General features: G+C 39.6%; 1 protein-coding gene and 1 long non-coding RNA gene across 2 annotated transcripts; one reads left to right on the top strand and one right to left on the bottom strand.

Annotated features, from left to right (window-relative positions):
- Positions 1–1,896: 1,896 nt before the first annotated feature.
- On the bottom strand, positions 1,897–26,858 carry rasal1 (RAS protein activator like 1). The gene is made up of 21 exons (XM_074638582.1): positions 26,525–26,858; positions 26,170–26,226; positions 23,017–23,130; positions 22,575–22,636; positions 20,069–20,198; positions 19,448–19,529; positions 19,137–19,277; positions 18,286–18,377; positions 17,138–17,255; positions 16,863–17,016; positions 13,577–13,641; positions 13,179–13,291; positions 12,359–12,551; positions 11,302–11,439; positions 9,073–9,217; positions 8,242–8,414; positions 7,133–7,270; positions 6,144–6,279; positions 5,044–5,164; positions 3,696–3,772; positions 1,897–3,557 (listed from the first exon to the last, which is right to left on the bottom strand). The coding sequence occupies exons 1-21, from the start codon at positions 26,587–26,589 to the stop codon at positions 3,409–3,411; spliced, it is 2,463 nt and encodes an 820-aa protein (XP_074494683.1). The 5' UTR covers positions 26,590–26,858; the 3' UTR covers positions 1,897–3,408.
- Positions 14,971–17,445, top strand: LOC141769490 (uncharacterized). The gene is made up of 3 exons (XR_012594303.1): positions 14,971–15,566; positions 16,900–17,019; positions 17,146–17,445. It is a non-coding gene; the product is annotated as an uncharacterized LOC141769490 (long non-coding RNA).
- Positions 26,859–27,867: the final 1,009 nt, after the last annotated feature.

Here is a 27,867-nt window from a genome sequence, read left to right as displayed (position 1 = left end):
ACCTGGAAGAATCACGGTAGGATTATTTCAGGGTTGTTACAAGCTGTGTTGAAGAAAATGGCCTCTGCTTTTCAAAAATAAGGTGTTAACAAAATGTATATAAGAAAATGCATGTATGGAAATAAGATTAATTGGATTACATTCACAATTGGTACAAACATGTAAGACTACATGTGTGCCTTATCAATTAAAGGGAAAAAATACCACTAAATTGTGAGGGGAAATGCTGGGGAAAAATAATAATAATAATAAATCCTGATAATTATACATTTGAGTTGAGGACATATCTGACAACATACAGACAGAAAATCATTTTTACTGTAACAAAAGATTTTTCAAAATAAAAGTCCCACATTTGTACCTTTTAAACAGTTCATTTCTGGATATTTGAGGTGCTATCAAAACACATTTTTCCAGAAGTCCAGACAATGACTGATATATTTGTGTTCAAGACATCTCTGACTTCAGCTATACTGAAAATCAAACATTTTTACTATATGGATGTAGACATTTTCCCAAATAAAAGTCCAACATTTGTACCTTGTGTTTTTTGTTTTGTTTTTTACTTTGTATTAATCCTGCTCTCCTTGTGCCTCAGGTCCAATACCCCTTCGTCTGCTTGCTACTCTGCCCAGCCTCTCCAGACACCAGCTTGCCCGCAACTCATCTTGCTAGCCAAGCTCACTCCCTTCCTCTCCTCCCTGCTCTATACCCGCTCTGCCAGCCTCCATCTTTTCTTGACACTAATCCAGCCAATATTAGACTCATGAGCTAATTATGGAAGAAATGGTTTTCATCCCACATCAAAGTGAGGTGAAAATGCTTATTTTGGTCGTCAGGAACAGACTCTAAGACATTGGATTATTCAAAAACTACACAGTTAAAGGTGTTCCTAGTATGTGTGCATGTAGTATAACAAAAATTTATGAAAGTCATAGTATAGTATGTCGAAAAATTTCATGAAAAAAAGTCAGTGTAGTATGTCGAAAAATTTCATGAAAAAAGTCAGTGTAGTATGTCGAAAAATTTCATGAAAAAAGTCATAGTATAGTATGTCGAAAAATTTTATGAAAAAAAGTCAAAGTATAGTATGTCGAAAAATGTCAGGAAAAAAGTTATAACATGTCGAAAAATTTCATGAAAAAAAGTCATAGTATGTCGAAAAATGTCATGAAAAAAGTCATAGTATAGTCTGTCGAAAAATTTTATGAAAAAAAGTCAAAGTATAGTATGTCGAAAAATGTCAGGAAAAAAGTTATAACATGTCGAAAAAAAATATGATAAATAGTCATAGTATAGTATGTGGAAAACTTTAATGAAAAAAAGTCAGTATGTCTAAATTTTTTTTTCATAGTTTGGTATGTCGAAAAATGTCATGAAAAAGTCAAAGTATAGTATGTTGAAAAATTTCATGAAAAAAAGTCATAGTATAGTATGTTGAAAAATTTTATGAAAAAAAGTCAAAGTATAGTCTGTCGAAAAAATTCATGAAAAGCTTCAATGCTTCATGAAGCTTCAGCTCCATCACTAGTCTTTTAAAAAAAAGTTGTAATATTCCGAGAATAAAGTCATAACTTTACTTTATAATTAATTAATTTTATTTTTTTACTAAAAGTAATTTCACACGTTATTTTATTTTTTTCTCGTAAAGTTATGACTTTATTCTCGTAATATTACAACTTTTTTTTCTCGTAATATGACTTTTTTCTGGAAATCTCGGCTGTTTTTTTCCCTCAATGTGGCCCTAATACTCCATAGTACATTTGCACTTTGGCCCTCACTGCATTACTTATATACTATATACTTAGACTATAAACTGTGTAACCTTCATCACAATGTTTTTCATTTATAATGTGTTATTTTTGTTTTCATGGGTTGAAAAATGTGACACTAGACTTATTAGCTGAAATAATAGTTTACTGAATAATACAGTTGTGTTTAGTTCACAGTAACAATCCACTTGTAACAAACCATCATGGTGTATTTGCAAAATAAAGTACAGGCAGTAGTGTTTTTCTTTTTTTTCAGAATAAAAGCCCTCATTCAGGGAATATCAAGTTCACAAGCGACATCTGATAATTACTCTAGTTTAGTCTTGATTGTAGGTATATTGATTGTCATGTCTGGCATGTGTACTATAGTGACATCTAAAGGCAGGAAGAGTGTTTACTCCACACATAAATATTCCACGGTTCTTCCTCCAGCAGAAAGACGGACACTACAGTAGCTGTAATATAATGTAAACAGCTCCAGAGGCAGGGTGGCCTGTTGAAGCTAGCTGAGAGATCACAGATCTGATCTCTACTACACTCACTTACCTTCTCTGTTTAGACACTGAACACTACTCCCTTTACGGGAAATGGCTTTACAACATGTCCATGTACAGTCTGTGTCTCATAAGAAAAATGTGTGGTTTGACTGCCTTTTTTTTTTCTTATCTTTTTTACATTTTTTTAAAAACAAATTTGGCATATCAAACATATCCTGACACCTTTGAGCCAAATATTGTGGCACCAAAATCTCAAGAAAATGTAAACTTATCAAATGGGAAATCTCACATAATTGTTTCTTCTATGGTCTCGGTTGTATGGACATTATATTGTTAACAGGTAAATATTACCCTTTATGACTTCAGGAATGGCTACATCAAATGTAAGGACATTTTAAATATGCAAATTACATCAGAACCAAACATTTAAGTTGACTGACCATAGCACCAAACAAAAGCACATTGTTTTGTATAAAGGGACCAAAGCAACAATTAAAATAATATTCATTTTGCTCACTTTACAGGCAGCGTTATACTGTGGCGTGTGCACCAGCATTTCATGAACTCATGGTGGTTTGACCTATAACGTTAATGTCACTGCTACATTGCAACCATGGTGATAAATTGCCTCAATAAAATACAAAACGTTGATAAAAGCAATATGAAAACACTTTACATTCAGGTACTGTAGATTACACTACAACAAGCTTTTTGCATAAAAATGTGTGTGACCCTGACTGAGGTCCTGTACAGTATCTCAAAATATAAAAGCTTCTTTTCACATTTCACAACAAGTGGATGCAGGCCATGCAAGAGATTGCTTGTTATCTACATAAAAAAAAATATCAAGTCAGATCATGCTTCAAAGTCCCTCGCCCGCCCGCCCCCCCTTTATCGGCAAGTATCATAATCTCTCCCCGGCGATGTTGAAGTTGGTGGCACTCAGAGAATACAAAAAGATTCAAAGTGGCAGAATTCCCTCTGCTCTGTACTGAAAAGCTGAAAGAGGTTGCACCCTGTGGCTTCTTTTTCTCCCTGACAATCAAAAGAGTGAATATCTGATGCTCGCTCATGTTGGTACAGGATGCTGGGCTTCCCCATTTCCAGGCATTAGTAGAGGATCCCAGTCTGTGTCGAGTCTAGGGATTCAGAATGACACCGGTGCCGTCCTCTTTTTCTCTGTGCTGGAAGGTGGCGTGAGCCTGCTCCAGATCCTCTATCACCGCCAGCAGCCGAGCAGCAACGCTCTGACCTGGCTTCATCAGCTGAACATTGCATTCTGCACCATCTGTGAGGCAGAAAGTGTGCAATGCTATCAAACAGAAATAGATAATCATGGTGACAACGTAAGGCCATACACATTAATAAAAAATCCTTCCACCACGGCAGAAAAAGCAGAGTTTAGATACAGCAGCTGCAGCCTCACCTGGGCGGATTTCAGAGTTGATCTTTTCTTTATTGCTGGACGTCTGATCAGCGTCTGGCATCTCCAAATATTTTTTCCTGCAGTATCAGTCAGAAACATTTATCATATGGTCACTGACTATTCTCTAGAAAAGTGATTCTCAAAGTGTCACTCTGTCAGGGGGTCCGCAAAATAATTTATTATAAATAATAAAACAGTGCTTTTATCATTAACAAGTGCATATCTACAGATGGGGACCATTTGTGCCAATACAATTAGCATATTGTGTCCACCCACGTTAGCTTTGGGCCAATAGAAACTCTGATATGATTGTGACGCATCACGTCAATCTGTCATGAATCACTTCACTCACTCTAATGCAAATATTCCAATTTATGATGTGTTCTGTAACACGGTTATGATAACTTCTGTCAATGATTTGAATAAGGAGCCAGACATTAATTACTTTAAAGTTGAAGAACTTACTGAAAGTCAGCTTTAAACTGGTAAGTTTAAATATCTGGATATTATTAGGACTATGCCAGCCTTGTTACTGTTCATTTTCTGAAAGCTTGTCTCTAGACTTGTATGTCTCTAGACACGATATACTTTATATATCTATACTAAGATCAATTACTTGAAAAGTATAAATGCTGTCAAGATGAGTCCAAATGCAATTTGAATAAAATGAACCTCTGTTTAAAGGTATATAAGTGGTATTAACGTTGAAATGTGTTTCTGTTTATCACTATGAAACAGGTCTGAATTATTTTGGTTAGAAAGTTTTACAATACAAATAGTTCCAATGGGGAGTACAAATAGTAGTTAGCATATGCTTAATTACGATTGTTGATTACGATTAATTATTAGGATTATGAGGGGGTCCCGGGAAGATATTCTTCACTGTAAGGGGTCCCTGGCCCGAAAAAAAAGTTGGAGAACCCCTGCTCTCGAAGCTGCTTTGTCTTTTCATGGAGTGACGGTTAAACATTGGATTGGATTGTCAAGGAGCAGCAGAGCAGTGCAGTCCTGTGTTGCAACACTGGCCTCTAGTGTACAGCATATGAACTGCATCCAGGTACATACATACATGGATTTTGACTACAGTTTTATGCAGCTCTGCACTTACACAGAATATAAATAACAGCTGGGAACAATAATGACCAACAACAAAGTAATAAGAAAATAATAAAAGAAAAGAAAATGTCTATATACAAGTCAAGTGTTCTGGACTTGTATGTAAAGTGAGTAGGATTTATATTGGAAGTGACAGATGATATGCACATATATTAGAAAAAAATGTGCATTAAAAACTGTAAATTATAATCTATAACGGCAGCAGCGGATATTTGGCGTTTTCTCCACCAACCTGAGTTTGTCTCTGCCCTGGAGCAGCTGCTTGTATATGGTCTGCGTCTCTACATCGGGATCCAGCGGGTCACTCCAGTCACCCAGAGTCACAGCTGAGTGGGTTCTACTGCAGCCTATAACTGAGAGACAACCTTTATTGAACAGTGTTGCTCTACACATGAACCTCACACAGGTAAACAGCACATATCCTTCAACTTGACAATTTCACAATTTCACGGAGGTCTCATTGTACTGCAAGTTTGTACATTTTTAATGCAAACAACCCTGGTGGCAATCAAACCCCCAAACCCAATATTAACCAGAGAACACATCACATAAACCAATGGTTCCCAACCTGGGGGTCCCGACCCCCACTAGGGGTCGCCAAAGATTCACGGCGGGGTCGCAAGTCCTTCTTGATTTTAAGTGATGTACTGTAAGACAACTTTTTTTTAAAATACAGCCTATAGTTGGCTTAATCTCAGCATTTTTTTCATTTCTCTGAAGAAAACTAAATTAAACTGTAATTAAATTTGGATAATTATTCAAGGTATAAACTTGGGTTAATTGTACATTTTATCAGATGTTCTGTGCAGTTGTTTTATGCATTGAATAGAAAATGAAATAAAAATGTAATTGAATGAATAAAGAAAAGAATAAAATGTCACTTAGTCAGAGATCGTCAGTTTACTCCATGATAGAAAAGAGGTACCTTAAGGAAAAAGGTTGGGAACCACTGATATAAACAATGACTCATGAAACAATTTCATCAGATGTAGCTTTCAGACAGCGACTACATGTAATTCGTCAGAGAAAATTGCATTATGATTCTCAGAGCTCGTTCTCTGCTGATGCAATAAAAACATGGCAGCTACAAATTGAGGTTTCAGTCATTAAATATGGATCGCCAGGAGCTCATTCGCTCTTTGAAGCCAGCTACAAGTTAGTCGACCAGGACTCAAATAAAGTACGTTGATGCTGTTGGAATTCCCGATGATCCTTCTGGGGGCGTCTTGGGTGTAATTCAGAAATAGGTTATATAGTTGCACTGAATCCTGAGTCCTAATAGAAGGATTTTAAAGTTTGTGCAGCTATCAGACGTAATAAAAGCAGGATTACCAGCACGGTCTGCCTGCAGGCAGCAGGTCCACTTGCCACTGCGATGAGCCCCTGGGTGGAAAGAGGGCAGCATGCGCTCATTGTAGATGCTGACTTTTCTGATCGCTGACAGCCACTGGTTCAGCTCATTGACGTTCTGCACAGACACAATTATACCATGAACCATTAATTTGGTGCTCTATTAAAGTCATACTGAAATCAAAGCAGGAAAAATGTTGCAATCCAAAAGTAATTTACTAATAATCCACCAATAATTAAAGTAAGTTTAAATTAAATCACATTTTGTGTCTTACAGTATTTATGCCTTCTTAAAGGAACAGTGTGGGGAATCTATTAGCAGAAATGGAACATAATATTCATAACTATGAATAAGAATGAGCCCTTCATATCTACATAGGGAACGGGTCCTCTTCATGGAGTCCGCCATGTTGCTCTGCCATGTTTCTACAGTAGCCCAGAACGAACAAACCAAACACTGGCTCTAGAGAGAGCCATTTGCGTTTTTACATTACCTGAAGGCCATCGTAGTTCTCCGACACGCTTGTGAAACTGCGGTAACGTGAGCCGCAGAGTGCAAAACGCTGCTGTCTGACTTCTGTTGCTCTTAAAGTAGTGTTATTATGGTAAGGATGACATCTGAGCGAGGCGTATAAAGGCGTTACCACAGTTTTGCACTCGGCGGCTCATGTTACCGTAGTCTTGGAAAGGGAGGAGTGAGCGTAGGGGTACTCAGTTGGTTGCAATCTGCAACCACACCACTAGATGCTGCCAAATGCTACACACTGTACCTTTAAACTATCAATTAAATGAAAAATATGATTCTATTTTTTCAGTAAATTGTCAGCAAAATTGCATTTGATCTCAACTCATCATGAAACAGCCAAAAGTCAACAAAATACTGGAAAAATAAAATGATGTGCTCAATAAACATTTTCGAGGAAAAGGTCAAGAACTTTGTTGGTGGCTGACTGGTGTCAGTACTAACGCACCTTGCACTGGATGTACATGGTGTGCAGCTGTCCGTCGTTGTCCTGGGAGATGACCTGCATTACGTTCTGCTGCTGAAAGGCATTTTCATCCACCCTCTCCACGGCACACACGCACTGAATAGGGATTGAGGAGCGCACCTGCAACAATTCAGCCACAAACCACAACACCAATTAACACAAGTATGCAGGCCGGTAATGATGATGGATCATGCTTTTGGCTAAAGCTGTAAGGTTTAAGTGAAATAAAAGTGACATTTGATCACAGAGCAAATGAATGGAGCAGTGTCTAATACTGAGATCTTTTACACACATTCGGTTAGGAGGAACCGTGTGACGCGAGGAGGAAGTGAAGATGAGATCAGCATCGCAGGAAAGGCCACTTTAAAGTGTAAATCAGCCACTTTCCAATGGGAGCTCGCTCCACCGAGACTGGAGTGCTCCAACATTGAGGAAAGGGGCCAGGACATTGTCTGCAATCTGATTTGCAATGTTAGCATGAATATCCACAGCCTTCAATTACCCCTCGCCTTTTATTCCAGTCACACAAAGCCGAGACTGGCTCAAAGAGAGAGCTTTTTACTGGGAGCCTGCTCTCCTCTCCGTCTCCCCTCTCTCTCTCTCTCACTCAGTCTCCGGCTGGTGAATGAGAGGAGATCATTATCGCAAAGTTAGGCTTCACATGGTAATAACACTAATGATGTTCTCACAAGGAGATCAACACGAACACAATAAAGCAAACTGGGGATGACTGAAAGGTTTCCTCTTTTTAGTTGATAAACGTCCGTGGGTAGACGCAGTGACTAATTCATCATCATAGGGCAATATCAGTTTCTAATAATGGATGAGTCACTTTCACATGACTTTGATTCAAAGTTTACTCATCTATTTTTGGATTGTATATAAGACAAGGAGAATAAATAGGCATTTATCTGGCAGACATTACTCGTGTTTTGATCCAGATGTCACAGCAGAAGACAGATTTAAGAACACTACTTAGCTACCTAGCCAAATGATAAAAAGTTGAAACAGTAGCTGGTTGCCAAATTGGATAGTAAAGTAGATAAATATAAACAATATAAAGCTATAACCTATACTTGTTCAGTACCAACCTGCCAATCGGGCGTCTTGGCGTAGGACAGCGTCTCACTCGTCAACCAGAAGTAGCGTTTCTTAAAGGCAAAGCGGGATAGCAGTTGGGGCCCCTCTGCCTTGTGTTTGTGGAGGAACCCCTCTTTAACTGTGACTGAGGGCATGAACACACACCTCTGTGGCACCTCGGACACTGCAGGATGAAGATGAGAGTTTTAAACAGAGAATGTATGAGAATGCACATGTAAAAGGCACATTCATCCATATAGACACAAGGTGGTGCTGCGACAATACACAAACAGAGCGTGTTTTATTGCCAAACTACAGTACAAGTCTTCATTTTCAGCACTTTGTCATTGATGGCGACCTCAGCCTCCTTCATCACCACGTGAAGGACAGCTTCAAAGAGGCATAACAAGCGTCCACTTCTGTCCAACAAATCCACCTGAAGAGCATTAAATGTCAAACTGGCCTTTAAGAGAAAAGAGTGGGCGTGATGTGCAGGAGGCGGCTGAAACACGATATATCAGAGGGGGAAGAAGTTTCACAACAACAGCCTCGCTGACACATGACAGTAAGAAAGCAGCCCAGACATGTTGGGTAACCACTGTGGCGTGCACAAACACCTGCGGCTTCTCACTCCAGCTCCTTGCCAGCTCGTTAACCATGTCATCTCTTTTCTACTCTTCCAGCAAGTTATGAATATTTCACCACTACAGCATTGTTTTGCTTAATCCTGACATCAGCTGGGAGCTGCTAGGCTAGCAGATGGCCAGTGGCTGATCAGCTCAACAGCATGACCTGCTTTCCTTTTAAGTTTAGCGGTGTGTGTTCACTGTTGTCAGCCTTACCAATGTCATGATCTATGTCGATCATCTTGTCCAGGAAGTCTTTGACAGAGGCCACGCTGCGCAGGATGATGGGGTGAAGAGGCTCCATCCACTGCTCCTTTCCGTGACCCAGCTGAAGGCCCAAGTTCCCGACGCTTTGCAACGCCTGGCGACCACAAAGACACACTCAACACTCACACCCTCAGCACATCAAATCCCCAGTAGCTGACAGAACTCAGTGCGAGTGACTGCATATCTCAAAGTCGGAGATCAAAAGGGTCCCGGAGGCCAAGCATGCTGTGAGGCCCTTTGTCCGGCCCACACCTGGCCTACGGCGAGGAGGAAGTCCCTCTCTACGCCCCTCTCTGATGCTCGGCTTTGAACCGCAGTCTGGTCACAGCGCACACAGAGGTAAAAATAGCCCGTTCCCTTTCTCTGTAGAGGACCCATGGCAACAGCACTTCAGCACCACGGACAGCAACCACAGAACCCACACGTGTGAGACATGAGGTTTCACTTTTCTTCTACCATGACACCCCTATTTTTAATGATATCGAGAGTGTTCATGTTAGCGACAGTCGGGGGTCACTTCTGTTCAAAAGCAGGGTGAGCTCTCAGTTACCCACGAGACGCCTTTCTCAGTGGTGTAGTGGAGGGTATACACAGGTATACAGTAGGGCTGCACAATTAATCAATTTTATTGGAATCGCAATGTGGCCTACTGCACATTTCAAATCGCAGGAGGCGCAATATTTGTTAAAGGCGTGTCAATGTGCGTCAAAATACGAATTTAATTAAATATTGTCATGCTGCAGATATGTCCTGCCCTACACATCATATTCTACAGACTTAAGAAAAGACCTTTGTTTGGTACAGATCCCAGCAAAAATCACAACTTAAAGGGTTAATTCAGGTGTTTTGAAGTGGGGTTGTATGAGGTACTTATCCAAAGTAGGTGTATTACTTACAATAGATGACGGTCGGTACTCCCCCAGCATCGAGAAACAGACCGAAGTACCGACACCATAGCAAAGCAATACAGTGCTGTGGACGGGGACGACAGAAAACGTATTTTAGACACCTAAAAGAAAGACTCACCTAAAAAAAAAAATGTATATCTGTTTAAGTGTACGCTATATTTAGAATATTTTAACCGCTTTATCTTGCCGTCAGACAGCCCTTTCCTTCTCCTAAGTGAAACTTATCTACGCTTTTTTCAAATCCAGTAAAAATAGTATAGATACGTTTCACTTTCAGTTCAGTTCGCCATCTGAAAAAATTCTAAATATAGCGTACACTTAAAAGGGATATAATTTTTTGGGCCTTTCTTTTAGGTGGCTAAAATACATTTTTCTGCTGTCCCCGCCCACAGCACTGCATTGCTTTGCTCTGGTGTCGGTACTCCTGTCTGCTTCTCCAAGCTGGGGGCGCACCGACCATCGTCTACTGTAGGTAATACACCTACTATGGATAAGTACCTCAAATAACCTCACTTCAAAACACCCGAACTATCCCTTTAGTCATTTTATTTTTCAATGAAAATGAGAAAAATTATTTAAAATAATTGCAATTAGATATTTTTTCAAAATAGTGCAGCCCTAGTAAACGGGGTATGCCAACCTCTTCAGTCACAAGGAAATGTTTTTTTTTCGATGGTGTCATTCTTTTGCAATTTGATTGGGGTATAATGTATTTAAATATTGTTTAAAGTTTATAGCCAACAATGTCACTAAAAAACATACTTGCATACTTGGTGTAAAAGGTAAAGCAATCCGCTGTGAAATGTGCTGTGTATGATCTTGAGTTGTCACAAATTTCTACACTATAAATTAATTCCAGCCTCTGGGACACTAAAACAGCGTTAAAAAAAAGGAAACAGGGTATTTGGAGGGTATTATTGATTGTATGTTTATAGTTTACCAATTAAATCTCCAGGAAGTACACTTTTTATACTGACATAAAAGTTACTTTGGGGCAGATATTGCTGACTTAACAGCATTATCTAATTACTTCACAAGGTGAAAAAGCAAGGAACGACTTACTGCTTTATCTGCTGCTGCCTCCACATATAGTATAAACATTGTATGTTGCATTCCTGCTTCATATCTAACACTTGCATATTTCCTCACTGTTGGCAGACAGCATATGGCCTTGCATCCTCTGCACCCACCTCTTTACTGTTGTGATGTCTGGAATAAGTTATTCATAGCAGTATCTGTATGTACAGTATGTCTGCGTTGTGATTTGTACCTTGGCCAGCAGTAGCAGCGTTCTGCTTGTACGTGTATCGGCGTGCTGATCCCTCAGCTGGAACAGTTTAGGTGTGAGGATTGCAGGAGCGAAAAATCGCAGGAAAAAGAATCCACTGATGGCCAGATACTTCACATCCTGTAAAAATGAAGTAAACAGCTGTAGCTGAATATATAGCATGTAATGGTAATGTAATGTTTAAATCTCACATATACAAGCCCTGCAGATACAATAAAGCTAGGGTTGGTAATCTTAAGAAACTAACAAGAGTACACTAGATTTTAAAACGTATCCAACCGAAAAACCCAGCCCAGTGTTGCAAACTCCAATGAAAATAGCTAGGAGCAGCTATATATACAGTATATAGAGCTATTAGCTGTATATAAGAAGTGGACATAGTCACCGTGACGTCACCCATTGGTTTGTGGACTGCTGTTTTGAAGCCGCGAGTTTGGCATTTTGGCCATCGCTATCTTGGTTTTTTGCAATCAGAAGTGACACCAAAGGGCGGAGCTAAGTACAACTGAACACTGAATAAGACATTTCTAGGTGACCAAAAAGGTTATAATTAACGTGGTAGCGACAAGGTACCCTACTTCATGGTCTATTTTACTCTAAATGGGACCATAATTTACTAAATGAACATCATGCTGTATTGAAGAAGATTTGAAACTAGCGATTGAGACCATAAACTCATGTTTACAATGTTTACTGAGGTAATAAATCAAGTGAAAAGTGGGGTGATTTTCCCATAGACTTCTATACAATCAGGCTTCTTTTTGCAACCAGAGGAGTCGCCCCCTGCTGGCTATTAGAAATAATGCAAGTTTAAGGCACTTCTGCTTTGGCTTCCCTTTTCAGACCCTGGAGCTGCCCACTGATCATACTGAATGTAAACAACAAAAATGTCTATTGTAAGCATTTGATTTATTGATTGCAGTCGGGATGTAATGTGAATTTCAACAAATATAACAAAACCATTTTTGGAAAAAGATTACCAACCCTAGCTTTAAATTGTCCAGCTGTTTTTCTTCCGTGTGTTTTGCTCTAGACTGACCTCATTCTCAGGTTCAGCAAATTGCTCCTCTACTCTCTTGTGTAGCTGTTTGAAGGCCACCCTCATGACGGGAGGACACTGATCGACTGAGCCCACGATTGATTCAATAATGCTGGTTAAGTAGATGTGCAGAATCTCCACGCTGCTGTCCCGCACCTCTGCCTCTGACACGGCACCCTTAAATGAAATTCGTCTTCGGACAGAAAGAAAGATATCATGAATGACTGAATCTGTGTCAGAAACACACAATCCTAAGACAATGCATGTCGTTTTATGTATATGGTCAAAATAATATAGTCAAATTTACTCTTATAATATACCTGATAACCTCTTTCTGTTCCTGATTATGTCATGACATGTGAGAGCATGCTATAAGGTTGAGTGCTGAATTGAAGATGTCCGGAGAGATATATAGACAAGGAGTGGAGACAACAAACAAAGTGATGGCAGGCAAATCTACTGCAGACGGAGAGCACATTAGATCCTCGATCTCTCTCTATGTGAGAGATAGACATCTCTGGGGGCTCATAGCAGTTGCCAAGCAACAGCCTTCCCCCTTTTTACATTCCTTTTTTTTCATTTTCTCACATTGATGTTCTTCCTCTCAAGGGGTGAAGTGTAAAGGAAGTGGGCAGTCTCCTGTGACAGCTTTTCCATTTGACCATTTTAGCACACAGATTGTGAACTATATACATGAACCTACAACCCCCCACTTGTCATTTGTGGCTTGAGACAAGCACCTGTGAAGCAGATCTGGACTATTTCTAGGTCAGAATGATAAAGTCGTAGTGCATAGTGAGATCCAGCAGGTTTGTTTTACCTTGTGCGGTTCAGGTCAATCTTACACGGGTCCAGCTCAATGTACTTCTTCTCATCAAAGATGCGGTTAATGATGGGCTTCAGCACCTCGTGCAGATACAGCATGCCAACAGCCTGACAGCAAAACAATACCATATGTTGAAGACATCTCATTTGCATCTATGCTACAGGGATTGTGTTCTAAATGTGTAAATCTGCATAGTACAAACAGTGAACAGGGTACAGTTCGATGCAGCAACGGGACCATGAGATGTGTAACTACTAACTCAGTGTTTGTTTAATAGAGATAGGGATAGAGGTAGAAAGAATAAATAATTAACAGTCAGATCATGCTTTCACTCACAGTAGAGACAGAAAAATCAATTACTTTCAATTCCTGATAAAAATACGCCAACCCACCTTCATGAACTGTTCCATGGCCTTGGAGGAGAGTGAGTTGGACCGAAATAACGTGTTTGGATCAGCTATGAGAGCAAAACAGAAAAGAGATTGATTATGTTTATAGTAAATAATAACATAACATCTCCTAATAGCGGACACTGGCGCTGACCATGAACCACATCGTCCCTGGTTTGCATCTGGCCAGGAACCTTTGTTGCAGGTCATTCTCTCGGGTGGAGTCAGATAAAATGCACCACTTTTGGGTAAATGATTTATAAGACCATCAAATAAGCTATGCATGAGATCCATTGATTTGTTTAAAAAATGCAAAAAACTATAATTGTTTTGGAATGATGAGTTAGAGTATCAGCAGGTTTCTTCTTGAGCTACGACACAATGTTCAGGTAAAATGGGCCAATATAAAAAGAGGACAACGCAGTAATTTCATCTGAAATCATTTTCATTTTAACAGTAAATTAACACTAACTATTGTCTTTGGTGTGCCATAGTAACAACACCATAAATAGCCTACATTTCATGCAATAAAAAGTTGAACAAACATTTAATTGAATAATGCATTTAAAAATGAACTGATGTTAACTTTTTCTCCTCTCTCTGCTTCTCTTTCTTTTTACCTTCTCTGCCACACTGTCTGCAAAGCATCATTTTAAAAAAGATTGGGAAGATTTTGCATGGATACATATATAGACCCTTGTTTTGCACCCTCAATTTCTGTGTAACTACTGTGTAAAAGTGTGCGTGTATGTGGCTAATTTCAGCTAAAAATCATGGCCCATTTAGCTAGCTGGTTGAGCTAAAATGGGCCAGTACCAAAAATGACTTTTTTAAACAAATGTTTTTATTAATTTCAACTTTTTTATTTGAAAGAGCCTGCAAAACATTGCTCATAAACATGTTTGCTTTATTTGTAAGCTTACTTATAATTGCTTTATCATCCTTATTAGTGATGAGTGACATTTGCTATGTCATGCTCACGTACCATACGATCTCTCTGACATGCCTCATGTAACACTATGCCCCGCTCACATTAGCAACCTCAGACCAATTAAAACTATTGTTACATGTCAACTAGTGTTGTAGCAACAATGCAAGATCAGTTATTGTGATTGACTGTAAAATTTTAAAGGACTATGACGCTCCAACCTTATCTGGCCCATTTTCCCTGACTCCACCCTAAATCTCTCTCGCCACCTATTTCCTGTAATTTCTCTACAGTTGTCTGTCTAATAAAGACACACAATCCCCCAAACATGCCTAAAAAAGACATCTGTTGTGTATCTGATAACAGAAACAGAAAAAGGATCCCTCCACTGTATTAAAAGCTCCCAATGAGTGTAATGAAGCAACATTTAAGCTTTCACAGAGACCCTCATCAGGCACATAATCATGCTTGATGAAAATCTCTGAAAGTGCTTCATTAAATTCGCTGAGAGCTATTAATACAGTGTGTGGATCCTTTGTCTGTTTCTGTCCTCAATTCAGGCGTTTGGTCTGCAGTGTTCATTCTTTCTATTCTGTTTGATGGATGTTTATCGACCAAGAATTGATCTGCTTTGGAGGCCGGTGTGAAGGAAGGCTGACCTTGCTGCATCACTTAAATCCTTCAAGGTGGCGATACTAAAATATCCACAGCAACAGGACTGGGTTTGCCAGGTAACATATTTTGGTCTCAAAGATAAGGATGTGCAGAGAAATGCAGGGTTTTGATTGCAGCCCAGTGGGAGTACAGTTCCTTTTCTTTACCCCTGTTGCCCAACTTTAATGTCTGGCTGCTTGCGCCATCTATTCCTGATCAAGCAGCTACCGTTCGGATCATGTGGAGTTGCCATGGAAACGCAGGCACTATGCTTATTATCTCAAACTACACCAACTAAACAGAACCCAAAGACCAGAGCTCAACTCTGTGTGAATTAGCAATGGGGATGTGGTGCGGAGGCAAAAAACATGACTAATACAGACCACAGAGGAGCCAGGAAAAGAATGTTGGGTGAGTAAATAATTGGCAGCAGGGTAGTAAATATAGTGCTGTAGACTTGACCTGCCCACACATAGCACATGGATGATCAGAGACCTTGATGTCAACTCAGAGTTTAAATAGAAGCAACCCTCAGAAGGTCTCTCTGACTAATACAAATACTGACTAATAGAGATACACTCAGGACTTACGCACACTGTGTATTATGTAATCACAGTTGTTACATGCTAAATGTTTTGAGCTAATATTTGTAGGTTTAAATGGTGCAAAAATTAAAATAATAGCTCTCTATCTGACAAGAATACATAATAAATAGACTGTAGCTATGAAATGTCATCTTTGTTGACTTGTGAAATTATGAGTAGGCTCTCTAAGCCAGTGGTTCTCAACCTGGGGGTCGGGACCCCCAAAGGGGTCATGAGATAATTTCTGGGGGTCGGCAGAAGGTTATGGTGAAAAAAAAAAAATAACATATTACAAATTAAATAACATATTTTAGACTGGGGAATGTTTTTTTTTTACATTACATCGCCTGTACCAGTGATATACTGTAATTTGTCTTAGAATAGATTTTATTGAGTGTGTTTGTGACTGTTTTTGTTTTTCCCAATGAAGATGTCTTCACATGCTCCGTGCGTCAGCGAACAGGCTTAGCGATGTGCCGCTCGCCCTGGCTCTATTTATGCAAAGTTTCACGCACTTACAACCTATTTTCATTGGTCAAATCGACACTGACTGTAACTGACAATCAAAATCACTCTCTCAATGTAATAGGGAGTGTCATCGCTCGTAGTATATCTGAACAATATTTCACGCTCCATTCGCCAGAGTTCACTCGGTCGCTGTATGTTAGGAAAAGGTGTAAGAAACTGTGACGTGATGTGTTCTATCGCTCCGTTTCAGCACTATGGACAGCGCCGCACCTACACAAGCACCCCCTAATTTAGCCATACTTACTTCCCCATTTCACAGCACAAACGCCGACTTGTTTAGCTGTGGGCCTTACAGTAATCATATTCCCAGATGATTAGACACCAAAAAGCATTAAACCACTTGCCAGCATACAGAGAATTTACCGCTATATGTGGGGATTTTGAAATGGTGAGAGTTTATGAGCAATCAATGTGTTTGCATCTGGGTGTTGGGGGGGTCGCGACTCGAAAAGGTTGAGAACCACGGCTCTAAGCTACAAGCTGGAGTACACAAAATGCAAAATTTTCTGCATATACAACATAAAGCTTAGAAATGGTTCTGACTGGCAATGATCTAACATTTTAAACAGTTGTGATGTTGTTCCTTTAATCTTACTGGTGTTGTTGACCTCCCGGGTGTTGAGGTAATCCAGGAATGGCACCACCAGGCCCTGGCCCAGGTAGATCTTCACCAGGGTCATCGCCACATCCTGCCGGCTCTCAACCGTGTTCACCTCCTCCAACATGGTCAGAGCACTGCTATCCTCCACCTAGTGAGAGGAGGAAAGAGATTGAAAAAATATGTTTTCATGTTGTCTGAAAGCCAACACAGAATTTATGAAATAATGAGTCAAATGCATATCAGCGCTGAAGAAATATGGTGATGCTGACCTCTGTAGGGGAGATGACCGACTCCACCAGGAGGTGAATGAGGGGCTGATAGTACACAGATGGCAAGATCCGATCCTCCACCAAACGCACTTTCAGACGCAGCGCTCCCAGCTTGCCGCTGGCAACAGAGGAGAATAAAAACAAATAAATCAAAATATATTATTTTTAAAAATGCCGTTAGGCGCCCTTCCTCATTTTCTGCATTGAGGTAACAAATGAACAAAACAAATAAAGAAATACATCTTTCACCCATGTAACTCTCTTTCTCACACTTTATCATCTGTCTGGATGTACTTATTTGATAATAAAAGTGTAAATTGTAGTGAAACTGACTTAACACTTTTAAGCCAACAATATCAGGGACCAATTGTTTGTTTATGTTACAATAGATAGTTATTTATTAAAATAAAAATCTTAATTTTTGTCTTAAAACCATTGTGATGTCTGATGTGTGTTGCGGTTTACAGGGTTAGGGTTCTGGGGAGTTGAACCCTAATCCTAACCCTAGGGCGGCACCGCCAGGGGAATCCAAATCCGAATTTCGCCTAGGGCACCAAAAGGGCTTGAGCCGGCCCTGTCATTCCTATAACTGTTATTCTGGTAAAGTTTAATAACAGGAATTAATTGAAATACAACAATCATAGAATGCCTGCTACACACTTCCTTGCCAAATGTAGAGGTTTAAACCTTGATGTGACATCAGAGCACTGTTTACATATCGCTATCTCACAATCTAAAAAGTATGTCTCCTGCAGTACCACAGCATTTCAAATGGATTACTGTGAAAGGTCTGATAAATGTTTGGTAAAATATTATCACAGGCTTGCCGATGGAAGAATGACGTTTCTAAAAACAATGTTAAGGAGTCCTTAAGGTCAAGAAAACTGTCAAAGGGGTAGTTTTAACAGGTAATCCCAGAGGGAATATCTTTTGCAATGACATTACTTCTCTTTTTCTTTTCTTTTTTAAGAAAGTGAAAGTAGAAAAAAGAAAGCACGGAGGAGAGCAAATACTTTCCTTGAGTGCATTTTAGGACACTGATTACAGCTCAATTTGAGTCTTAAACAATGTCCAAAAGCAAACTGCTTGTCTCACTTACACACAAAGTCACCACATTGGACAAACAAGCACACACCCATAATCCTCACCCAGCGTCAACCTCATTGTTTCCCAAGGGAAGCAGACGAAACCAGCCCTCTAACGGAGGTGTCTTGTGCAAACAAGCAAAAGGGATTTCAACCTGTGGGAAGAAAGAACAAACAAGGATCAGGCAGGAAAAACAACTTTATAGTAGGGCTGTCAAAGTTTACGCGATAACGCGTTAACGGGAATTCGTTTTAACACTACTAATTTCTTTTACACATTAACAATTTAGCAACTTGCGATTTTTAGGTAGTAGCGGACTCAGTCTTCATCATATGAAACGAGAACACCTCAGGAATCCTTTGGTACCAACCAGGTCATGCTAGCTTGCCACGAAAGAGGCTAAATAACGCTCCAAACTTCCGCTAAATGTTGGCGAGGAAAAACTGGCATGGTTATTTTCAAAAAGGTCCCTTGACCTCTGACCTCAAGATATGTGAATGAAAATGGGTTCTATGGGTACCCACGAGTCTCCCCTTTACAAACATGCCCACGTTATGATAATCACATGCAGTTTAGGGCAAGTCATAGTCAAGTCAGCACAGTGACACACTGACAGCTGTTGTTGCCTGTTGGGCTTGATTTCAGCATATTTTGAATGCTAAATGCAGTACTTGTGAGGGTTTCTGCACAATATCTGTCATTGTTTTGTGTTGTTAATGATTTCCAATAATACTTATATACATACATTTGCATAAAGCAAGCGTATTTGCCCACTCCCATGTTGATAAGAGTATTAAATACTTAAATCTCCTTTTAAGATACATTTTGAACAGATTAAAAAAAAGTGCAATTAAATAATATTTAATTGCACTTTTTTTTATATGCAATATTATCATAATGATGGCATCCTCACCTTTCCCAGAAAGTCATTCTTGCCCACCATATCCCAGTCCCAGACCTCCACAGTGACAGTCCCCTCCTCTCTCAGCTCCTCTGGGTCCAGCTCCAGTTCCAGGGTCTCTACCCAGTGAGGGAAACGGGTCTTCTTGATGATCTAAAACCCAGCAGGTTGGGGTGTTAGGAAATCCTAAAACCTCTCATGTGTACAGTAATATGAAGTAATATGACAGACCATCAAACAACCATCAATTACAAGGGCAGAACATGTACTTCTGGCCCTGCTGAAACCAATACATACTGTACATGCACGCACAAAGAGCTCACCGAGGTCTCTGCACTGTGGTTGTTGAAAATAACTCTTGTAAATGGATCAGAGGTCCCGGAGATGTCTCTTGGAGCCAAGTCTCTGCCAAAAGACAACAGAACTGATCAATACGCTCAAAATGCTCAACAAACTGCTATCGCCTGTTCTGCAAATTAAATTAGCTGGCGAGGAAATAAACAGCAAAAACTTTCCACTTGACCTTATTCCTTCAAACTTGATTCACATTCATCGGAGCGTGTTTGAATAACAGTGTCAAGCTCTGATTGACATGCTCATTAGTGCCCTGCCTGAGAGGAAGAGATTGTAGAGACGCACAGATGGGGCAGTGAGTGGTGTGATAGTGGCAGTATAACTCAGGAGGGGAGTGTGGAGGCCTGCGGGGTGATGGTGGTGAGATTTCGGCACAGAAACAGCGATGACACTCTCAGCTACAGCGATGTAACTTCTGATATGATAGTTTCACCACTTGCAACTACATTTACACACGCTTTTAGAGTCTACCTACCCTTCTGGTCACAAGCCTGCTACTCTATTGTTTAAGCCATCGTTGTCCATTCTTATCTCTATCTGAGCTCCTCACATTTTCAAGGCACATTTAAGGCACACATTTATTATATTACCTGGCTTCAATGACTTGACATCGCAGGCTGATCTTCTCTGCATCTTTCAGTAGCATCAGACTCAGATGGATCTCTCCCTGGACTTCTTCATCTGGGTCGACCCTCGTCAGGTTGAGCCAGCTATCCAGTCCTGACCGTAGAGACATTATTCATTGAAACAGCACTCCTGTCAACTCTAAAAACATCAAGTTGTTTAATGTTCTTGAATGTTTATGTAAAGCACTTTGAATTGCCCTGTTGCTGAAATGTGCTCTACAAATAAAGCTGCCTTGCCTTGCCTAATGGCATTTGCAAACATTCTTATATTTTATCTCATATTTGATCAAAGTTACTGACTGAAGCTTTTAGAGAGAAAAATAAACACGGAAAATAAGGAAAATCCTATTTTTCGGTAACACTTTGCAATAAGGTACACAAATGTGAGTAGTTACTGGGGAACGAACGAGGATCTTACTACTAGTGAACCATTAGTTAATGAGTAACTCCCAATCAAATTCTATAGAGTAGTTAATGATTATAAAACGAGTGAGGAACGAATCAGGAATGACTTGATGTATCGTTAATGAGTTCTTCTCTAATAATTCCTAATGGAGGACTGTATAGTAGATAATGAAGAGTTACAAGAGAACAGACTGAGAGATCTTATATTGATGAATCATTAAGTAATGATTAGTTCATGAATATATGTGACTCGATCATACTGACCACTTTCATGAGTCGTTCCTGATTAACTCTGAATCAGCTGCTGAGCGGCACAAAACTAGTAACCACTCATTATTACTGATTACTTTAACATTAGTTACTGTTATTGCGTCCCCTCCCAAAGTAAAGTGAGACATAATACTGAGTAGTTACTGAGGAGTTCCTCATTACTTCATCATTAATTTATGATTACTCACCCTTTTTGTGTCCCCCAAGTAAAGTGAGACATTATACTGAATAGTTACCATTACCTATTCTAAAAGAATTATTGAGAGTTACTCATTAACTAATGGTTCACTAGCATTTAGAGCCTCATTCCTTTTTCAATTAAGTAATCATTAACTAATCATTATCTACTCTATAAAATGTGATTGGGAGTTACTCATTAACTAATGGTTCACTAGCATTTAAATCTTCATTCGTTCCCCAGCAACTACTCACATTTTTTGTGTACCTTATTGTAAAGTGTTAGCTATTTTTCCAATTAACTGTTTTCTGTGTATCGACAAATTAAATAATCAACTAATCGCTTCAGCACTAATGACTTCTCGAATACTTCTCGACTTAATGAAGAGAGTTGAACAAGAAAAAATGAGGTATCCTATGGCAGAAATGAATTTAGAGCTGAAACTTTTAGTCAATTAATCTATTAGTTGATTGACGGAAAAATAATCTGCAACTATTTTGATAATCTATTAATTTTTCAAGCAAAAAAAATGACAAACACTCCCTAGATTCAGCTTCTCAGTTGTGAGGATCTTAGTCTTATTCAATAGTATAGTGAGTATTTTTTTAGGATTTTGAGTGTTGATGGGTGAAAACATCACCTTGGGCATTTGATACTACTTTCTGACATTTGATTGTCTAATTTGTTAACTAGTTGATAATCTTTATGTATTTAAGTAACTACATATTTTAAAATAGCAAAATGTCTATAATGCTGGCAAGTACATGACGAGGTAAAGGCATGCACAGTCAAAAAAAAAACTACTCCTTGATAGTCTGAACAACACGTAAATTATGTGATATTGTTTGCCAGTCATGTCACATTCAATGTGTTATGTTTTAGTATTTCAGAAACATCATGATTCATACGTAAGCGAGGGCACAATGTCAAGGCGAAGACTGTGAGAATATTCCTGTGAGGGAGTAACTGACTCAGTGCGCCGCCATGTAGCGATGAATCACGCGAGTGAAGGCCACGCCAGGTGGCTCTCGGGAGAGACGCATCAGTATGCAGCAAACATACCCCGGTAAATACTTTGAGCAGTTTAATAAAACTAGGACTTCCTCACTACGTACCGTATTTTAAATGCCGTATGTCTGGCCAAGACGGTGTAGAAAATGCTCGCGGAGGTAAACAGTGGGACTAATTTCTTGAATGTGAAAGCCTCTGTGAGAGAGCCAGACATTAAATGGTTTGAAGCCATTTGAAATGCTTTGGCTGTTCTCCTCATTTCACAGCACTGCAGGCTCCCGCACAAAAGGATGGTTAGTAATGCACAATGAAGAGAAAAAAACAGCATTTATACAGACAAGCACCAGGAGAGCCATCAGAATAACACACGTATCAGCGTGAATGCTGATTTCATTGCCTGCAGTTTGCACAACTCGACTCTCAAATACATGTAAGCAAATCAAATTAAATGTGTGAGCGAGCACTGAGAAACATTCCCAGAGTCTCCGTCTAAAAGAGTCTCACTCAATCACTCAGACCTTTTGACTCGGTCCTGGGAAGCCATGTGTGTTTAACCTATGACCTTTTGTCATGCACCCATCCTGTTACATTTTCGTTCAGTCGTACCTTTAGCTTGAGATCCGATGGCTTCTTTGGTCAGAGTGATCTTTCCGATAACATCATCATGACTGCAGAAAAAAACAAAGATAAAAGAATAGATTATCAGATAGAAGCTATTGAAAATACTACCAACGTTGTTTGATCATGCTAGAGTTAAATGAGACAGACCGATTAGAGTACTGGTGGTCACGAGAAGAGGAGAAAAAAAACAACCTTTAATCACTCAATCTGGGCGACCATCTGCCTGATGATGATTGTTTATTCAAGGCTTGGATTTTTTTTCCTCAAAACATTTAAACTGTACACAAGGTTCATGTTGGTTCATTCATCAGGCAAGTTAAGCAAACAGCCATGGCTTGGAGAGGACTACAAATCATCTGGCAAACTCTAGTCAGTCAACAGTAACGGTTGAATATGGAATCATTTTTGATACAGCTTTGGAAGTTACCCAATCGTGTCCTCGTCCATGACTTGAAAGGAGAGTGAGTGGAACCCCATCGGGAGGTGCAGAGTGTACTCTTCACCCCAGAAAGGACTGAGGTTCTTCCACACTGTGGCGGTCCTGAAAAGAGACGTTTCACATGCTCGCTTAGCCAGACCTTACGCAGAATCACATCATATGAATGTACGCAACAATAGAAACCAGTAGATCGTGTTGTAGTACTTCGAGATCGGTCTTGATCCCAAGACCGGTCTCAATATCCACTTTTGAAGGGCTCGTCTCGAAATAGACCGCATTTTTACTCGGAAATCTGGATTTTATTTTACGACCGGTCAAGACCACAACTGAGGGGATATTACAAAATTTCCTTTGCTTTGTTAGCTCATAGAAAACAAAGGAAAATTCCCACACAGACAATTCACCTCTACAATGCTGTTTGATTATTTTATCAGGACATTTCTCATGTTACATGAAACATCTGTGGGTGTTTTTATGGGAATGTGGATCTTTCAGAGTGCCTACGGTTTGCGTGGTCCACATTTTATTGTAAGTGTGTCATGCGGTGTGGGACTCGCACTGGTCTGGTCTTGGTCTTGACCTGGTCTCAACCACTCAAAGTCTTGGTCTTGTCTCAATACACTCTGGTCTTGGTCTCGGTTTAGGTGGTCTTGACTACAACACTGCCAGTAGAGTAATGGCAGGAGTCAGAATTAAATGTGGCAGCAGTATAAGCCCTCACTTACCCACTTCATAAGTGTGCCTGAGCAAAGACATATAATGTTTCCAGTAATATGTAAAAAATACTGAGGTTTGGAAACCCTCCAAGGCATCGCAAGATGATTTACAACAGAGGAAATAAGAAAAAACATGGGTCTGCTTTCAGGTCTGGATAGTTTTACTTGTTTGAGCCCTTAAAATGATTCACATGAAACAATCTGAAAAATCCCTCTTTGGTGAATCTGCTCACAACTTAGCGACATATGCATTGCCATAAACAGGCATTGCTTCATTTGAAGGGATAATAATGGTAAAAAGGTTAGGAATCACTGCTCTGCACCAAATTCCAATCTCCTGCTTAAAAACTATTGCAGGTCCCCCGGTAGGATTCAGTCATTTTTCTGGATATATCAACGCGTTCTCATCCCAACTCGTCATATACTGACGTTTTGTCAGACCCCCTCGGCGTCACTCTTTGCGGCCGCAGTAAACACGTGCTTAATGTTGTGAAGTAAACAAAAACACGTGCTTAGGTTCAGGCAATAAAACCACTATAGTTAGGTTTAGGAGAAAACAACATAGTTGGGCTTAAAACTACGTTTCTACAGTGAAAATGACACTGAATGTTGTGAACACGGGACACAAACGCACAACTGATTGTAACGTGACGCACGGGACACGAACAGCGGTCTCCTGGATGAAAGTGTTGTGTTTGTTGGACCCATCCACTTACACTCCCACTAACCTGATGTGTGTTTTTGCTCTTAAAGCTACGTCACCATACTCCTGGTGCACTTTCCCTGACTGTTTAACATTGACGCGGATAGGTTTACATTGTAGTTAATGGAAAGCTTGATGTATCTCATACCGACTCTAAAAGGGTGCCTTGTGCATCGGTATCTAACGCCGAATGCTGTGACAAAGCGTCTGTATTTCACGCCCTGGGAATGAGAACGGGCGGGATATATCATTCTATAAGGGCTCTTAAAGTCAAAAAGGGTTCTCCTATGACCTATGCAGGGCTGTGCTTCGAAGCTCAATACCTCTTTGATATCGACGGAAATGTGTCCATAACACCAAGTATCAAAAAATGTCAAGTAATGAAAGTCAGCACTGAATGCCTGGTCAGAGTCGTAGTTTTGTATTCTTATTCTTTGATGAGTAGATCCTGATTTAGATTATTATATTGCCAATTTTAGACCATTTAAATAAAAAACGCTTTATAGAAAATCTGATTCATATTCCGTAACGAAAAGGCGTCAAAAAAAAAGTAATGTTTTAGTATCAATACCAATCATATATCATATTGTTAATAGGTTTAAAGAATACTTTATAGGGACAATTATATATATTATAACCCTGTATCATTATAATAAACCTCTCTGTTTCTAAAAGTGTACTGGACCCATTATTTCCCACCACAATCTACCAGCACTCCATGAACATCACACTCGAGGAGTCAGTTGGCCAGTAACACTACAAGTACTAGATAATTAGTGTGAGTGTCTGCAGTGAATCATTGTGCCGTTTTCCCCAACGTGCCAGATGGAACAATAGCCAGTGCATTCACCCCATGTTCTAACACACAACAACAACACAAAATGTCGAAAGAAATCTGGGCTGCTGTCAAATAGCACTTATTTGGAAAAAATATACTGCAGCTTCTATTGAAAATATATATTTTTTTGGATACTTTGGAAGATGAAATCATCTGTACTTTTGCACTCAGACTGAAAACACCTCTGAACCAGCTCCCAGCATTCTCCTCGCTTACACCGGGAGCTCCCCTGCAATAATTGATGCACCCTCTCCATGGTTACCTGCGGGTGTTTTAAAGGCCAGACCAGTATCAGGTTCTCGGTGTTGGAGGAGCCACGCTGTGGGCACCACCACCCTGATCATACACACTCCACCCGGGTTTACATGTGCAGAGTGGCGGGAGCTCAGCCAGGAAACTAACCTACTGCAAATATCCCAACTGTGATGATGACAGATATTTAAATGTGAACATTTATACTACAATAGATATTCTCCAGCTGTAGCTATATATATAATATACTATAACTATAGCCTATATATATTATTATATATATGATATACTATAGCTATATATATAATATCTATATTATTATATTATATATATATATTATATATATACATATATATATATATTATATATATGTATATTATACATATATATATAATATACATATCATATATATATGTATATTATATATATATAATAATATATATATGATATATTTATCATATATATGATATATATCATATAATTATATATATGATATATATAGATATATATATATATATATATATATATCATATATATATATACAATATAATAATATATATATGATATATATATATATATAAAATATAATTTTCATGCACATATTATTCAGTTTATAATCAGAGAGAACTCACCTGGCCACAACTTCATTGTCAACTTTTACAATGCAGTATGGATCACTGGTTCCGGAGCTTAAAGGTGACAAGAAAAAAGATATGACAGCATGAGACTTATTAGCATGGTCAATTTGCCCCGCTGGTTATAGCTTAATTTAATTTCCCGTTGAGTAGACAGACCTGATCTCACCTCTAATTCCTCCAATTAGCCTAATTTACAGGAGATAGCAGAAATAATAAGCAAATGTAGACTGAACTTTTCTCTTATCTAATAAACCTGATAAGAAAGCTATTAAACAATGTTGAGGCTATATATATATATATATATATTCCAAGACATATAAGAAGCACATGCCATTCAGATATTACTTACACGTCTTTGGCTGGGAGGTTCCTGCCCTCGACTATTCTGAAATAAAGAGATGTGTTTTTGGCCATTTTTTTTTTAGTCGAGTATGCTATTAATCCCAATTCCTCCTGTTCCAATAGGCGCTCTTATAAATAGTGCTCTTCACCTTCCGAGTTTTCTTCATTTCATGGCACCTTCATGGCGCGTGACGGCGCACAGCCCACGAGTAGCGCGCGACACAGGCGCGCATGCAGCCCAGTCAGTCAGTCAGTCCAGCAGCAGCAGGTTGAACACTGTAGTAGTGGGACAATGTCCATTATCTGAAATAAACATGGTGGAATAAACTGCACAACAGCATTGTTATCTGACACCCTTCACTCTCTGTTAATAATTGAAGTTATTGCCTTTTTTTTTTTTCTTTTTTAGATACGCTGCTAATTTATAATGCCCTAGATGTATGTCATACCTGGTAATAGGTCCCTGCTGTGATGCAATGCGCCACCTGGCGAACACATTGAGCTACTGCACTAGAGATGTGTTTGTCGCGAACGAGCCGGTTCCAAGAGCCGGCTCTTTTAAGTGAACGATAAGAGCCGGCTCCCGTCCGAGAGCCGTTTTTTTTTTTTTTTTTATGAATTCAAGGCAGAATGATAGTACGATCTTCTCCGCGCCACGGGCACTCCATGTACTGACTGTGACTAAATGTTGTGTTAATGACGTCCGTGCGACCAATCAGGTGATGACAGACAAGGAGTGTGTTCCAATCCACGTACTTCCAGAAGTACACTTCAATGTAGTGCACTGTGTGCACTCTGTACTCACTTGAGTAGTGCGTAAATGTCAACGGGGTAGGGTCGTCTCAAATCGAATACTCTGCGGCGCACTGACCGCAAATGACGATCGCAATATTTGACCGCGGCTCACTACCCGCCAAAATATCTTCTTCTTCTTCGGGGATTTACTGCAGCTGGCATCCTTTGTGTCGCACTGCTGCCTCCTTCAGGTTTTACCCGTCCACTACCCGCCAAAATATCTGCCTGCTTTGTTGAAGAAAAAAATTAAAGCAGAGTGAAAATTACGTTTCCAACGTCGTCGCCTACGAAGTGTCCTCCTGTTGGCTGAAAATGCACCGGTATGTTTACGTATTGTTTTATTCTGTTATCTACGTATGTTTGAATAGTGGTCGTGGTCCCGACCCTTCCGCTACGTAGCCGACAATTGAGTATGGAAAGTGTCCAGGGTACCACACTCAACGATCTGACCGCTTTGAGTACAACATGCCGTACTTCCCAGTGTGAACGCACTTATGCACTCAAAATAGTAAGTGTAAGTACGGAAGTACGCGGATTGGAACACACTCAAGGATC

Source organism: Sebastes fasciatus, chromosome 6, assembly GCF_043250625.1.
Source record: "Sebastes fasciatus isolate fSebFas1 chromosome 6, fSebFas1.pri, whole genome shotgun sequence".
Classification (NCBI taxonomy): domain Eukaryota; kingdom Metazoa; phylum Chordata; class Actinopteri; order Perciformes; family Sebastidae; genus Sebastes; species Sebastes fasciatus.
Note: the sequence above shows the minus strand (reverse complement) of the source record. Positions and strands in the feature narration are given on the sequence as shown.